The sequence below is a fragment of the Rissa tridactyla genome, chromosome 4 (assembly GCF_028500815.1).
Source record: "Rissa tridactyla isolate bRisTri1 chromosome 4, bRisTri1.patW.cur.20221130, whole genome shotgun sequence".
Classification (NCBI taxonomy): domain Eukaryota; kingdom Metazoa; phylum Chordata; class Aves; order Charadriiformes; family Laridae; genus Rissa; species Rissa tridactyla.
The window spans coordinates 5,051,936-5,069,480 of record NC_071469.1 but is presented as its reverse complement, the minus strand read 5'-3'; the positions used below and the strand labels follow the sequence as shown (position 1 = coordinate 5,069,480).

At 41.6% G+C, this 17,545-nt stretch overlaps 1 protein-coding gene across 6 annotated transcripts in view; it reads right to left on the bottom strand.

Annotated features, from left to right (window-relative positions):
• Window positions 1–17,545, bottom strand: part of NAV2 (neuron navigator 2) — a 434,285-nt gene that overhangs the window by 105,734 nt on the left and 311,006 nt on the right. For all 6 annotated transcript variants that reach the window (XM_054197531.1, XM_054197526.1, XM_054197527.1 and 3 more), the window contains 4 exons: window positions 10,049–11,147; window positions 7,228–7,340; window positions 3,588–3,696; window positions 866–1,255 (listed from right to left, as the gene is read on the bottom strand). In XM_054197531.1, coding sequence (XP_054053506.1) covers window positions 866–1,255; window positions 3,588–3,696; window positions 7,228–7,340; window positions 10,049–11,147 — 1,711 coding nt within the window. The remainder of the gene's footprint in view (window positions 1–865; window positions 1,256–3,587; window positions 3,697–7,227; window positions 7,341–10,048; window positions 11,148–17,545) is intronic.

The following is a 17,545-nucleotide window of genomic DNA, read 5'->3' as shown; positions in this document are numbered from 1 at the left end:
CAGCAGCTGGATTCCAGGTTTCTATTTCAGTAAGAGACACTAAATCTTCCAAATAAGCCAATGCTACATGAGATATCACATATAAAAAAAAAAAAAATACAGAAAAGCAAAGGATGCAAGATGGCCAGATAGGGAAAAAGCTGCCACAAAAATAAATATGCCATTTACATCTCAAAGATCAGTTTTAATACCAATACAGTGCTGATGTATTAAGCTAAAAACAATGACTGCACTTTTCTAGAAGGAACTGAAAACAGACATATTGAGTTGAATATGGACTTTGGAGCAAAGAACGAATGTTTTTTCCAGTCAAGGCAGAGGTAAAATGTTGATGTAAAACCTTGTTAATAATTGTGTAGCAGTTCATATTTCTGCACACCAGCTTGCTCTTTAGATTTTATTTTGCGTGTACAACTATTTTACCCTACCCAGCGATGTAAACTCTTTCCCTTCCAATGAACTGTCCCCTAAAAGTTCAGACAGCGAAAGGGTTCGGTAGACGCACAGAAAATGCCTCACTCTCTCCATCTTGTGGGCAGAAATGAATGTTGCAGCATGTGTTTGACTCGATCACAATGAATCCAGGAAAACATTTAATCAAGTGCACGAGTATGTTTGTATATAGGAATATTTTTTTAACGTGTACTTAAAACTTAAATCATGTGCTTAAATACCCCTGAATAAATTAACTGTGACAACTGTGTAATAATCGTCCCTTCAAATGCTTATTAAAACCAGTAGAGTATCTTTGGGGTTTCTTTTTTTTTTTTCTTTCTCCAAATAATCACGGGAATACAGCGTCATTAAACACAATGCAAGAACCACATAAAGTAGAGTATTTAAGAAGAAAAGTAAAGGCACTGACCCACTCGTGATGTCATCAGCTCTGATATTCTTGCCCAGCACATCCCCATCGCTCATATAGCCGGTGGCATCCATGGTGATGCCTTCCAGATCGATTTCATCACTTCCCTTGTCCGAGATGTCCACGTGGCAGACACTGCTACCGCGGGACGCTAGCTGCCTCCGCAAAGGTGCCGAATACATGTAACGTCCCGACTCCGTGTTGATGAAGCGGCTGGCGTTCCCTCGCGGAGGATACCCATTTCCCATTGATGGAGCGTCGCCTGCCTGCAGGCGGGGACTGGACTGCCCCAGTCTCCACGATAAAGGGGTCGGTCGCGCTGTCAAGCTGAGGATGCTGCGGCCGCTTATTTCGGTAGTGACGTTGGTGTCAAACGTAGTTTCCAATGTGCTTAAAAAAAAAAAAGAAATGCATTTGATTGAACGTGGCCTGCTATACAGAGGAACGTGAGATTTGGAGCAACTTTCTTATGGGGAAAGGCTGAGAGACCTGGCTCAGTTTAGCCTGGAGAAGAGAAGACTGACAGGGCACCTCATCAATGCTTATCGATATCTAAAGGCTGGGTGTCAAGAGGATGGAGCCAGACTCTTCTCAGTGGCGCCCAGCAACAGGCACAAACTTGAACATCGGAAATTGCATCTGAACATGAGGAAAAACTTCTTTGAGGGTGGCAGAGCACTGGAACAGGCTGCTCTGAGAGGGTGTGCAGTCTTCTTCTCTGGAGATACTCAAAACCCGCCTGGACGCGTTCCTGTGCAACCTGCTCTGGGTGACCCTGCTCTGCCAGGGGGTTGGAACTAGATGATCTCCAGAGGTCCCTTCCAAACCCTGACCATTCTGTGATTTACATGATTGCAAGACCCTACACCCTGAAGATTCACCAAGTTACAGATTGTAAGTAACAGCACTAACAGAATTTACCTGCTACAACGCCTTGAGAGTGATAGGTCCATTTCTCCAACACCGTTCTTAAATACACCAAGTGTTCAACATATATGTGGGAAGACTTAAGTAAGAACTTTTAATGGGTTATCCACAGTACCAAAGCAGAACTTTTTCATCTTCAACCACCTATAACCCTATCATACCGTGGTTTTGCCACTCCAGGCCAGGGAGTAGGATATTAAGCTGACTGAAGGAAAACCAACCGAAGTACTATTTTTCTGATATATTTTCTTTTTATGGCTGCATTCGTGAAAGCCCTAATACTCTGGACACGTGTCCCACACCAAGATGGTAGCTATTTTTACACCAAGAAAAGGATTAAATTAAAAAAAATAATACGAAAAGCAAACCAAATTTATTTTTCAAAATATATTTTATATATTCATGAATTGAATATATTTTTCAAAATATTGGTAACATTTAAACAGAGCTCTGGTTACAAAAGCATTTTAACTCACAGCCTGTAAATACAGATGTTGACAAGCTTCAGCTATACGAAATCTTCCATTCTTCATGTCTGAGACTATGAATATGTTGCATCCCTTCCAACAGCAATACTACGATGGTCTGAGAACTGTGCGACCACTTATCTTGGTAGTGACATTGGTGTCAAAAGTATTTTCCAATGTGCGTAAAAAAAAATAAATACATTTGATTCAATGTAGACCACTAACTGGAACCTTAAAAACGGGACTGCTACACCATGAGACTTCAGGTGATGTGTATAGATTACAAGACCCTACACTCTGAACGCTTGCAGCTTAATTGCAGCTAATTTAGTTGCGGCTAATCCATAGCTGCAACTTCTTTTACCCACATGAACTCCCCTTTTCCTTTCCAGCTCAACTAACATTGCGTTATTTCTTTTTTTTTATTGTGCGTATTTGTTGAAATAAGCAGCATCGTACTATTCTCAATGTAATTTTATGCTGCAAAAACCTATGTATCCGCCGGTGACAGTAATTAAATCATAATAAGCTGTCACATTAATTGAAATTTGAAAAGGAGAATAGCATTGGGAGTTCATCTTTGCAAGCTCTGCCTCAGTTTTAGATACAAAACCAAAACGTGAAGCGCTCCCGCAATGAACTCCGTTTGGGCTGCAGTCCGTAAGGCACTGAACACTAAGTAGGACCCGACCTCATTAGGGGCCAAACAGCTTATTCTCCCAAGCCGCCTGTTCAGCGCTAAAAAGATCCGAGTCACAGAATGTTTAAATGCAACAACAGTCTGTGTTTATTTAGAGCATATTTTAAAATGTTGCTGAAGATTTCCAAACGTTGCTTTACAAAGAAAAAGCAGTTATATACATGGGTGACCAATAATATTAGAAAAATTTGTTTGTCCAAAGATTGGTCAGGAATTCAAGTTATGCACTTGATAAAGTGGGTCAAGCACAGTTCACCTGCTTCTTTAAACAAAATAGTACACTTGGGGGAAGAGGGGTGTAATGCACTGAAGTTGTTAAAGAGTAAGATGAAGACATATTTTAAACTGTAACCTATATTCAAACATCACCTAACACATTTAACAAGCACTGATTATTCTCCACCTTTGATTCTACATACAACCCACCACCACCAATTACTCATTATACACCTCAATAAACACTGGACATTAATTCACAATCTGGGCTTTAAAGGCAAAAAGTACGAGATCAGTACCTTCCACTGTCAGTGTTCATCATTTTTCAAGGATGCAACCCAGCCAGAGCTAAGAGCTGTAAAGTAAGACCACAATGATTTCCATTTTCTTATGAACAAAGCCATGGCGTTACCTGTGAGTGACCTGGGTTCCCCGTAAACTGGACATCGTTTCCTCTAAGTTCTGTCGAAGATCGGCAATGTTTTTCACAGTTCGTAACCGCCGAGTTTCTGGATCCTCTCCTACAGGGAAAATAAACCATTAGAAAGGATAAGGCAGGAAACAGCACAGAACTGAGCTGTTACCTCTGAATCCAACCCAAACGTATTTTTTTTCTGCCTTTCTGTTATTTAACACCCTAAACCGATTACGACGGAGACGGCATTCCCCTACGGCAGGCACCTGCCACTGCCGCAGCTGGACTGAGAATCAGGACTGAGAATCAGCTCTGTACTGTAACTTTACTTCACAGGCTGCCTTTGCACCAGATGTTTCTGTATTGTCATTTCCCCATATGACCCAATTTAAATTCTGGTTAACTTTCAACCTCATTAGCCGATATACGCCATCAATACCGTCCTTTCTATCTCGTATATCGACACAATTAACATCAACCCAACACAGACAATTTCTCCAATGCTGTATTTTCACAAGACCTTCTTTTTCCCGTTTTAAATGGATCTCATTTTACAACAGCTTTACAGTAAGGCAAATTGTGTTGACTGGGTGCTCCATGCCGAGTGATGTTTTAGGTAAAATAACAAAAGTTTTTGCTTGTCCACAGCACAACAGTTTTCGTTACTTAAATGTGCTGCATGACATGAAGTTGGTGGTGACTTTTACTTTTCCTGGCATTTAGAAATTCTGCTCTTTAAATACTCTGGTTCTAAAAGACTTTTATATCCTGTTCTTTAACTTTAAAAGTAGAGCTTATATACGTTAAAAAAGTCCTTCTAGTGCCTCAGCATCACCTGTTTTTATAAAATTAATAATTTAATCAGTGCCTCAGCATAATTTATTTACTTGCTCTCAGCTGTCCGTTAAGAAACGCTTTGGTTGCTAACTCAGCTGAGCTTTATATAGTTAAACCTTCTGAGAGGTTGAAGAGAAGTGAATGTCTAGTAGTGCCAGCATATTCTTTGGAAGCTGAATGCTGAAACAGAAAACCTCCAAAAAGGCGTCACAAAACTTCTGTTGGGCAGAGAAGGAAATGATTTCATTCTAGAGGGTTTACAAGTCATGACTAAAGAAAATACTAAAGCATATTGAAAACTTTTCAAATTTTGTATCCGCCTTCTCTGCACAAGCGATGCATTCTTAAGCTGCCGGGATACTGGTCATCCATGCGATTGCTAGTTTAGATGGCTATCTACATATTACTGAAATCAGAAGCGTTGAGGAACAGATAAATAAGCTGTTGTTGGAACTTTCCACATCCTTTGCTTTAAACTTCTTGTTTCTGAAAGAGGGCGGGTTTGTGGTGCAGAAAGCCCCAGTCACATACTCTTGCCTGCAAAGCAGCAGTAGCACCAACTACTCACCAAAGTGCCGGAGCCCCGACTTTGGGGAATGGTCTAGGGAGGGGAAGATGGACTTTAATATTTATACAATCGTTAGCCTTTCTGAAAGAAACAACAACGGCTCAGGTAGTCTGCTCCCTGGGAAATCATCTCCCCAAGACGGAATTCACTCAGGCCAAACGGTCACACAAATACGGTCTGTCTGGGTTGGAAAGAGCTGCCTAACAAGCCCAGTTCCTTCAGCCAACGGGTCTCTGGGACAGAAAACATTTTCTACACTCATGGATCTACAAATTTTTGCAGTAAAGAACATAAAATATTTATAGGCCTTTAGCCTAACAAAGGTCACAGGGCTCTTTCACAGATCATTTCTCTCATAGCTGTGAAGGCAAATGGTAGGTAAATTCTTAAGAGAACATACTTGAGACAAGCTAAACCTATTTCTATTGAGATCACTCTTACGCCTAAATTGATACAAGATTTTTACTTACAGGACATTCAGTTGCTTATGATATAAGTGTACTTTAAAGACAGACACTGGATAGTGCCACTAGAACTTAATTATTAAATCACTTAGCTCTTCATGAACAGGCAGCATCATTAAACTATTCGGCTTCCAGTTCTCCCTACCTATACTCTCTTTTGTTTTATATATGGTCTTAAATTAAAAGCATCTATAGCTGCTATGTAGGGAGAGAAGAAATCTGTCCCTTATTTCTTCTAATTTATTTGGTTTGAGGGACCATTTTGTTTTGTTTGCTCCTTTTCCCCTAAGACCGCTCTACGGACTGCTGCTCTCCGTGGGGTTTGGCTGCACACAGCTGGGTTTTGCGTCTCCATTGTTTGAGGTTGTCAGCTGTTTCCCATTTTTGGATCCCCAAACTTATACATTCTACTTGAATAATAGTTTGTTTTTACATAACGTCTGTCATTAAAGACTGAAGACCTTTTGTTCTCTATAAACGCTTCTCAGCTTACAGGCTGAAATACATCTAGGCTAGGCAATACGACAATCAAGAGGTAATACTGAAAAAGTTTAAGCAGCTGGACACTGAGTTTCTTAACTGTCTCTCATATTTAAATATGAACCCAAAAACGTTCTCAAGGATTTTATCCCCTGTGCCATTTATTTGCCTTTTAAATATTTAATCCACCTATATAGAAGTCACACGCAGAGAAACGCTCCTTTATGCATTCCTGCGGCCCTTTTCCTCGCCAACGACTCTGCCTCTTGCCTTTGCCAGCAGCACACGCGCACACAGGTAGAAACGCCGCATTGGCAGAATACGTAATGCGGTATGAAATTAATCCCATTGGGAAACTTTTAGCCACATGATTTTTCCAAGCAGGGCAATCAGTTTCAAAACTCACATTAAACTGGAGGACACCAAGACTAAGTAGATGAAAAAACCTGAGATATTCGACTGACGAGATACGCTGCAATAGCATGCAGTAAGCAAAGTCATAGACTTTGCTGAAACTGGAATAGCAGGAGACTTGGCTGTGACTTTAAAACTACATTTTAAATCTTTAGTAGAATACGGTTGCTGAAAATTGCTTTGTTACATTGATATGATTAAAAATTATTGCTAATTATCATCGACTTCTTACAGTAGCAGGAATTCTAGATAAAGGTATGAAGTACTTCGCAATTCATACGAATTTATATGAAGTCATTCATTTAGACTGATAATATTCCAATCGTGATCAGTTCCAGCTTCGGCATGCTGGACACAGTAAAGCGTAGCTGGATTTTGGTCTCCTGTTGCTGTAAAGACCATTTCTCAAAGTGACCAGATTCACGTGAATGAATACCGAGATTCCTCCAAACCTTGAAACAAACCAAAACATCAAGGAAATTAACTTAATCTCTTCCGTAAACTCTGAGGCAAAGTTTTAAAACGTAAAAACTAAATATCAAATGCTTGCAAATACTTAGGATCCTTATAATAGCTTAATCCTAAAAGGTGCTGCAGATCTCCTCGAAAAACTTGAATTACCCAGAATTCCTAACTATTTCAAGAAATGTGGGGGGCACACCCTGGCGCAGAACTTGAGCATCTACTATTCACATTATTGACACCTGGTTTCCATTGCTGAAGAGCTGAAAGAAATATCGTAACTAATAAGAACTAAAGCATTAGAAATAGAATCAAATTAAATCACCCTTCCCTGAAGAGGGACCCTCCTGACTTCAAACTTGCTTTAGCCCACTCTTATTTAACCAGACCACAGTCATGTTGCAAGACGCACCTGAGAGGTCTTCAAGAGCAGGCTGTCCAGTTTTGACGTAAAGAGCGGAATCCATGCTGACTCCTCCTGTGCTGGCCTCGGCTGTTACGTTCCCTTCGTTGTCTGTCTGCGATCTGGAAGGCAAAACAAAATAAAGATGTGCAGTCACTCCCCATCAGAAGTATCTCAAGTATAACAACTAGACAACTGCACCCGCCATCCGCCGCTCCGTCCCTCTCTCCAGAACAGACCAGCAGACTGACTTTACATAATTCATAAGTCCCACGTTGAACTATGTCCTAGAAATGGAAACAAGCACTCAGCTGTAAAAAATAAAAAATTCATAGTCAAAGATAGGCTTCGCAGCTCTTCCGACAGGGTCTTAAGACACTTGGATTTCCAGATAAATTTTAATCATCGATACCATCAGTTGTTGTGGTTAATCTGATCCTCTCTAGTAAAGTCTGTATTGCATAAATATAAATCAGGTAGCACATGATGGCTTGTTACGCTCCCGCTAGCTTCCCTTCAATAACTAGCAACGTCACTAATTTATACTTTAAAATAAATGACTGGGTAAGACCAACTTCAAACTCCAATTTACTGTCTGACATTGTGGCTGTCAGGTAATGAAAGGTGATGTCTAAGAATCCGCTGTCAGATTTGAGTAATCCACCTTGACTCGTTTCACTTTACTAGTTGCGCTGTGTGTTGCTCCTAGAGCCACATCAACAAGCGGCTGGAATTTCTGTCCAAAGGATAAGTGCTGCACAAAAGTGAAGACACACAGGGAATTACTGTTGCAATATTCTTATTTTCAGTCATTTCTATACGAAACGTAGAACAATTTCTCATGTCTTTTACTTTAAAAAAATAAAAACAAAATTCTATAGGCTTATTAAGTCTATAGGTTTAAATTAACCTTAACGGAGAGCTGAAAAACCCCGAGACTACTACTGCAATGCATTAACAAGTTCATTTTGCAGATTCAAAGAAGCGTCTGGATAGCAAATTTATAGTACCACTATGTTTGCCCTGCAAATCAATACAATTTGACTTTTCTCATTCTTTTTGAAGCCAGCAAGATATACAGTTCAGCCTTTTTTCCTCCACTGCTGAAAAGTAAAGACTATTTCTTCAATTTCAAAGCATTTTCTCCAGCTGCCAATAGGCAATTGCATTACTGGCTTTTTGTAAAAAGTCAAATAAATACTGCCTAGAGTTTATCAGTATGTTTGGATTATACAAAACATATGTATTGCATCTGCTTTTACAGTTCAGATGATGATTTCTATTTTCAGATTAAGACAAACACCAAAGTAGAGTCGTTTTTACTTTATCCTTTGATAGGACTTTGTAATGATAAATTTAATGACCCAAAGCGTCATGAACGCATTTTTGCTGGTTACGAGGGACAAACATTAAAGCAATCAGTTTGCAATCACAATTTTCTATTAAATTATGGATTAAAATAGTACAAACTGCACTGACAATTTTTAACTCAAAGCAAATCTCCAAAAATTACTACTAGTAGATCCCGCCTTCAGCCAAATGGACAACAATAATGCTGATGTACGTAGATGAATGCAAGGGCAAGAGGAATCTAGCACATGTACTCTTAATACAAGTTTTGGTCAGGCTGATTTTTCATATCTGGTTCCTTTTCATGTGACAGCATCCCAGAAGGACACCTGGCATTTTATTCCATACACAGAGGGAGAACACTCAAGGGGTCATAAGACTCAAGGGTCGCTCTTCCCATTTTGCATTCCTACATAGGCCTTTGGCATCCCTCTCCTTCAGGTTAATTCCATTTACATTCACTTTTACTCAAAAAACGTGGCCAACCATTTCTTACACTACATCTGCCAAGAGATCAAAGGCAAAATCGCACAGAGTAGAAATGAAAAATGACAGAAAAGGGTGACAAAGATGACCAAAGAGTGCGAACAGCATCTCTACAACTAAAAACTCAACAGGCTAGGACACCTTAGCCTAGAAAAGTCACATCTTAAGGGAGGGAAGGATATGATAGAGGTCTCTCAAATCATTAGCAGCAAGAAGATGATGAAGACAAAACAACCGCTTGCATTCTCTTCCCATGAAAAAACTCAAGCGGTGTCAAAGGAAACTAGGAGATGGCTGTCAAAACCAAAAATCCCACCATCTATCTCACTCTGGAATTTCTTGCGTCATGGTCAGGCTGGGGAGCATGTCCTTAGGAAGCTTTATTATTGATTTCCCTTGTTACTCTTCCCTAGATATCTTCTATTGCCGTTCTCAAGCAGAAGATGTTGGACTAGATGGAGGTTAGTTGTGACCCCATATGGCTGCTCTTATGCTTATCTAATTCAGGGTTAATGCACAGAAGAGCAGACTTTGTGCCTGGCCCTACCCTAACACGAAGGGATTTTTATTTGTTTTTTTAAGATTTCCCATTACTGCTCATAGTGAGGCAGCTCCTGTGTATGTCATAAATTGGCATGGCTACAACTTTTAAAAGTATGATGCATAAACCAAACAAAACCCACACAGCACAAAAAAAGGCAAGAGCAGCACCTGGTCAAGAAGGTGTTGCCGTTCTCAGCCTAACTGTTAGTAGGGTCAAATACGACAAATACTCATCCTCCTATCTACCCCAACTTCTTATACATCTTAGTCTGACGGCCTTCACCAACAATTTTTGTGTAAATGGAGAAATAGTCTACTCTCTTAAAGCCAGAAACTTTTACACGATGTGGCATTCACCTTGCTGCCTCACCCCCCCGAAAAAGCATCCAAAATGAATCTCCCCATCTCAGCATCACATTCAAAAACAGTCCGTTGGAGAAGTTCACCGTACCTGTACATGAAGGGAGCGACCGTGGCAGTGTTCGGGTGGCTGTATTGCTGTTGGGGATGAGGTAGCTGAACACTCACAGTGTTGCTCCCTGTGGTGTGCGTCGTCGCGGCGGGTCCGTTGACGGCTTGGCTGCTGCTGCTGCTGTTGAGGCCTCCTACACCTTTTCCTTCTGAAGAGGCCAGGCTGGATGAGGAGCTGGAATGCCGGCTGTCCAGCTGAGACTTCTGATGAGAGAGCCCCGAGCCGGCTTTCCCGCTGCGGCTTCTCTCGCCTTCCTTTGCAGGAACGGGGGCACTTGAGGATTTCCCTGTGGTGGTTTTCATTCCTGGTTTTGGTATTCCACTGTGCGAAGGGGCAGAGGCCTCCTTCTTGGCACTATTCAGCTTGCCTCCTTTAGGGATAAAGCTTGCAATCTTGGAGGACTTTTTTGGCATCTCTGTTGTTGCTAGTGCTGTCTGTTCTTCTTTTGGTTCCTCTTTCAGGTCCAGCTTTTCCGTGATAGATGTTCTCTTCGCAATGTCTTTGCTTTTATCCTTTTCTTTCTCTTTCTGTTTCTCTTTATCCTTCTCATTACCCTTTGGAGAACTTTTCTTATTAGTTAGTGCCCGGCTAAAAGTCCTTTGTGCAATTCCCTTGAGTGCAATTTTGGGACTACTGGACATCGATCCCGGATTGTTCACATTCTGATTCGCGGCATCAATTTCTTCGCTTTCCTCAAAGCTGAGAAGCGTCTCTAGCTTTTCACAACTGTCGTCCCGAGATCCCGGACATTCGAGCGTCGTCCCTCCTGCTTTGGAGCCTCCTTTGCTATTGAAGAGTTTTAATTTTTCAAGCATGGATTTTTGACCATTGGGAGTTGTTTTGGTGATTTCTGACGGTGGCTTTGGAGGCTCCGTTACGGGCTGCTTTACGGACAACATGGAAGATGTAGCTGTGTGCTTAGCACTAAGGGACTTGCTGCGCCAAGGTTTAATAGCAGAGCTGGGCTGAGGGATGGCTGATGAGTTATTGCAACTAACAGTACTGCTGCAGCTTTGGACTGAGGATGAGACATTTTCATTCATTCCTGTGGGCTGGGAGGCTGTACTGTCCGCAGGCTCTGGAAAAAAACCAAAAAACAACCCAAAAAACCAACACAGTAGTACCTGATACTATAGCTAGTCTGTGATTCTTTCCCTAATGAAACATTAGGAACTTTACACAAATAACATTAAGAAGATAAACGCATATTAGTATTTTCAACATCAGTATCACTTAAAGAAAATAAAAGCCAGTTTTCTTTTCCTACCCAGCAGAACAGCAACGAGCTCCTACTATGTAATTTACATTTACTTGCCGTTTCAAGAAAAAGAAAAAAGAAACTCCTCCAATTCAAACCAAAATGTGTTTTGCAACGTGTTCTCCCTTATTAAGTTCATAATACTTTTTCATTAGCAAAATCACAGCGCTATTTTCTAACTAAGGGTTCCCTCTGCTTTTGGCAAAATACTTGCTGTCCAAGTTCAATTCTTAGAAAAACCTCAAACATATAAAAAATGCAGGAGTAAGGAAAAAATTAAAACTGAAGTCCTTTCAGTTACGGGGAGGGGGGTGAGATCTTCATATGCAAAAGGTAGTACAAAACTCCATGTACAAAAATAAACCCAATTGTGTCCTTATGCAACGAAGCTAAATTAAGTATTACCACATATCTTAATCCAGCTGTAAGAGAAACTAGTGGCCGTAACTGCACAGCCCTCCCCCCGCCCAGAGAAAGCAAATCTTTTATTTAGTTAGTGCTTATTAATGTTATTTGTTCCTGTTAAGAAATTAGTTCAGAGCTTAGAGAGAGCTTGAGAAATCACACTCACCTACCAGTGGCCGCTTCTCCTCTGAAGTTTCTCTTTGCAGAGTTTCCTTTCTGGAGACGTTACTCTCTCAATTATCACAAATATGTTTTCTGTTAAACTGCTCATGTTTCCAATTAACTTTTGTCATCTGCGTCTGTTCGCCTGCCCAGCAGCCTGCTGGGGATTAACGGCTCTTACCTATATTTCCCTGCCCTCTAGCAATAAAGTAAACTGTGTACAGAGCTGCATTTTTTTAATTCAAAAATCAACAGCGGTTGAGAGCGTGCGTTTTCGGCAGCAGGAGCAGCCCTGTGAATTCAGCCCTGTAAATCATGAGCCGCTGCAACCACACAGGGACTGTTTTACTTCACTTTCAGCTGCTCAGTGAAGATACGGCTCTGTTAACCTCCCTCCTCTGATCCAAACCAGATCTACTAAAGATTTAAAGCACATACATCTTCCTGACTTAACGTAGAATCGGGTTTCTAAGAGCATTAGAGACTCCTTAATAATAAACTCAGTCATTTCACGTGGTTATGGACAAAGTGGGATAGCAGGAATTAACGATGCTTTTAAAAATATTACTGAAGTCAGAAGATTTCCAGGACTCTGTTATTAACCAATAATTTATTCTATTGGCCGGTCTTGCTAGTCCTTTTCCTATGGCAAACTACCCACACAGAGCTGGAAGGAGACAAGAGCCAGATTACAGACACGGAAAGGAATCGTACTTCTTTTAAACTAGTGCCAGTCTGCTGACTTCCAGGGCGCTACCCCTGGTTGACTCCGGTACAGAAGGAAAATCAAGCCACCAAATGTCTCAACCAGCAATGCCACCTGGACTTGCTCTGCTCAAGCCTGCTAAATTCAACCTGATGGGTTGAGGAGGGCTGAAGACGCGGTAGCGTCGGGCTGGCAGTGACCCCCAGTGCAAGGGGAAGCAATCACCCACCACCACAGCGCCCTGCCCGTGGGCAAGAGATGGAGGAAGGTCACAGCTACTTCAGAAGCTGTTGGAAATGTTACTCCCTCTGCTTTCAAAAGCTGTGCACCATGGCTTTTTCCATCACGCCTCTTCCCATACACTGCTGTTTTATTATTATTTTTATTTCCTGAAGTCCTCCTACCCATCAAAATCTACTTCCCTTTGCAACACCGCACCACGCTCCTTTTGTGCGCTCAGAACAAGCAAGCCTTTGTCTCAGCCTGCCTTCCACAGAGGACGCCCAGCAACGTACTGAAAGCTCCACAAAAATCCCAATTGTGCATCATTTACGATTAATTTGTTTAGCTTCTCTTAAAAAATAATAATTGCCCATCTCGACATCGGGATACTTCTACAGAAACCGGAGATTCACGGTACTTTCAACACAAGTTCCTAATCTAAATGCATTCTGGCCTAATCATGCTAAAAAAAAAAATTCAGCGCAAGGTGTACCCATGCCCATAAATCATCAGAGCTGTCTGTGACCCATGAACGCGCCTCGCATGAATTTACAGCTGGGACCAGGGATGAACCTGACGTACTAATCAATACGGGCAGGGAATTCTTTACTTTCTCAGGAACGCTGAGTTGCAAGGAGTAATGGGACTGGGACAATCTAAGGGTGACAAATTGAAAATTACTGTTAAGGGATGCAGCTACAAAGTAGGAGTGCTGGTTGCACACTCGGTTAGTACAACATACACAGCAACACAAACCCAGTTCGGGGTGAAACTGCGCTCAGCCTGAGCATGGAGCCAACTGAACAGACTTGGAAAAGAAACCTGCATTCTTCTCAAACAGGTTCTTAACAGCAGTTTGAAAAAAAAAAAAAATACAGGCAACGTGTGTATCAGTCTGAACAAAGCCATCCTGCACTCAACCAGGACTCAGAGCCTACGCAGGGTCCTTGCATGAGCCGTGACCCACAGCCTGAGGCACACACCTGAGATAGGGGACACCCGAGAACCAGGCTGTCGTCCATAACCCAGCTCTGAAGCCTGGCTCCATCTGGATGCAGCCTTCCAGCACCTAAAGAGGGCCTACAGGAAAGCTGGGGAGGGACTCTATCAGGGAGTGGAGAGACAGGATGAGGGGTAACGGTTTTAAACTGGAAGAGGGGAGATTTAGATTAGATATCAGAAAGAAATTTTTCGCTTTGAGAGTGGTGAGCCCCTGGCCCAGGTTGCCCAGAGAAGCTGTGGCTGCCCCATCCCTGGAGGGGTTCAGGGCCAGGTTGGACGGGGCTTGGAGCAGCCTGGGCTGGTGGGAGGTGTCCCTGCCTAGGGCTTGGTTGGAACTACATCATCTTTGGTCCCTTCCAACTCTAACCATTCTCTCATTCTGTGCTCTCAAAACACTGAGCTAGCTGTTAACACACTGCAGATCAGCTGTGGGAGCAGAAATCAGCCCATATCAAAACAGGCTTCCTACAAGCTCTACAATGGTTTCCTGGAAGTGAATGGAAGGTATTGGTTCACTTGGGTTGTCACCTTCATCCTAACAGGCCAGGTGAGTGCTCCAGTCCACAGACTTTTGGGCAAAAGGCTTTGCTTGGATCAAGTGAAAGGGCTTGTCTTCCAAATCCAAAAGCATTGCTCAAAATTTATTTCCCAACAAAATCCAGAACTTTTTCATTTCCCCTTTCTTCGAATGTTTTCAGGATTTTAATTTTTTTTTTTAATCCTGTTTGGTCACTGAACAAAATACACTTTTTTCAGTTTGTTTTTAAACACAGCGTTTGCTTTGTCCCCAACTCCCCCACATACAGCCTCCTTTTTGGAACTTAATTGTGCTTCCGTTGCCAGTGGCGTAGGATGAGTACAATGTAACTCCATTTACGGAGTTGCTCCTCATTTACAGACATGTCAGGGAAATCAGAATTAGGACAACAATACTATGACTGTAACATTTAAAAAAATGAACATATGGGGATGGTAATGTAATTCTCAGAGTCTCTAACCTAACATTTTCCAGGAAGTGAATTCTGCGAATGTCAGATGCTACGCACCCGATATCAATGAGAAATATTTAGAAACCCTTAAATATACATGTTAAGCAGATACACTTTGGGAAAGGAAAGAAGATATTTTCTTACACAAGTACAGTGGATTTTGATTCATACTCGGGTCAAATACAGTGAAACTGGAAATTCAAAGCCCTCAAGTTTTTGTTACATTGCACCATGCAAAGTTCATGCAAGAAATAAAAAGTCCACCATAAAACACGCTCATAAAAAACGGCCTCAGCTTAAGAAAACTGCTGTCTTTTTAAGATTCTCTGCTTCTCTCTTACAAACAAGTCTGCTGGCTCTTGTCCTCCTCAGACCAATCTTGGTAAAGGAAAGGGGTACTGCTGCCAGAATGTAGATTCAAACGCTAGGTTTCCTAATGAAGCAGTAACATCAATACGTGGATAACACATCAGCATGCAAAGGGGAAAGTTTTATTCAGCGTAGCATAGGCCCTTCTTTCATGAAAAGGAGAGCAGGTTTCATGCATTCGATTAATAAGCTTATTATTTCCCATGTGTTCCTTTGTGAGGGAGATATTTTCTTTCTTCAGCAACCTGCATTAACTAAAACTGACTATAAAAGAAATGTTTTCAAACCCAAGCTGCAGTCTACAATAAATAATGATCGCTTTCCTCTTTTCAAAGTCAAATCTTGGCCTGAAATCTATTTTGTTCCTAGCGTTCCTGTTAAAAAAGATGTTGGTGGTCTAGTTCCAATGCCAATACGCACTGTAGCATGGGTAAATCTGATTTCAGCTGCTCCTGCAAAGTCTTAACTGCATCCGCAAACTCACCCATTTGTGATGGGGGGGGGGGAAGTCTAAAGGCTTATGATTTAATTCTTCCACTGAAGCCTTTGAGAGCTTACGTTATAAAAAGGTCAAGAGAAAATATATGCAATTTCCCATCATTTATCATATTCACTCTAAGCAAGGGGACTTTGCTTTGCTATAACTGAAGACTCTCAAAACCAATCATTACAAGCATGAAAGGCAACACAAAGGATGTTCTCATAGTTACTTCTCCTTAGGAGGGTCAAGAACTTAACAGCATTTTTATTCATTTTAGAACGAACAAGCTGTCATCTTTTATTTCACAGCTATGGGAAAAATAAGAAGCTCTCATGAAGAGAAATATCTTTTAGTCCAGCCCATAGATTAGATAACCGAGTTAAAAGCAAATCCACAACCAAATTCTAATTTAGGAAGTAAAAGCAGATCTGCTCTATGACATTATAGTGTCAGAACAGCAGAAACCACTGTGGCGGTTTCATCATTTCCCATCTAGAGGAATAACTGGTGAGTCTTGACCCTTCCCATCCACCCACCAGAAGACTCTCCTCCAAAGTACTACAAATAAGGGTTCTACAGAGAAAAGCTTTTTAGCTGAGCTATTCTCTTATTCAGTAGTGATTTATCGTGCTCAGCAAACCCCCGAAGTATGGAAACGCCTGCATTTCTGCCAGGAGCTGACTATAAAAATCACAATCTTTCCATAATCCAAACCACAAGCAGGTAGAGCAGAACGTTCCCAACAAGAGCAACCTGGCACAAAGCCCTCCCTCAAAATAAGCACAACTCTTCTGGCCCACAGAAGTTTCTATTTCGATTGTAACGCTGTTGACCCGAGGGAACTACAGCGGGGTGGAAGGGACTGGCTGATTTACCGACTCCGGGTGGGCAAGAGGCATGGCCTCCACCCGCAAGATGACTGAAGCTTTGTGTTGTCCCTTCTACTCTGGACCACAAGAAAAAGTAACAAAAATGTTTCCTTAAAGCAGAGCTTGCCAGGTAAGAAAATTCTGTATAACCTGAGAAAAGCCAAGATAGGAAACATTTTGCTGTGCTGAGGACAAAACCTTCACCAAGCTGAGCAGAATTGGTTCCTTCAACTTCTGTCCGCTGTCCTTCCCTTTAGGGGCGATTTAATTTATTGTAACCCGAGACGAAAATTACCTTTACTCCAGGATATTTATCTTTCCTTCCATTGTATCTACTTCGTCAAGCTCAGTGTTGTAAATTCTGCAGCTTCAACAGCAGTTCCATGAGTGCACAGAAATGCGTTGTACCTCTGAAAACCCGTACCGAAGTCCGTGGATATGTCAGAAACTCAACTTCCACACTTCTGTAAAGCCCCCTCCGCTCACAGAGCTCCAGTATATGAAACAACAGTTCTGCTGTTGACTGCTTCACGCGGCCAAGACTCGGCGTTTTTGCTGAGGTGAAGGGAAATAAAACTGGAGCACAGACGATCCTTTTCTCATTGTCTTGACCTAACCGACTAAGACACTTGAATTCCTTGTTGTTTTTGTTTAGTTACTGTAAAATTCAAAATGCTGTCCACATGACTGCCTAAGAAAGAGGTTGGAGGGACCTCTATCGACCACATACTGGTTAGATGACCATAAAAATAATGAAACCGAGTTCTGTGCCATTCAGAACAAGTTACGCTGGCCATTTAATACTAAACAAATACCATTCTTGTTCATTACTCTTCATTTTCTTCTCATTATTTGTACAATCAAATCTCCCAAGATTTCTCATAACAGAGTCATTCGAAAGCATTAATGAGTGCCAGGCAAGGAGTCATTGATTAGGTTTTAGATATAGTTGGAGTGGACAATACATATATTTAGTAGCCTTCATCTGAAACTTCTATCCTACAGGCAGATTA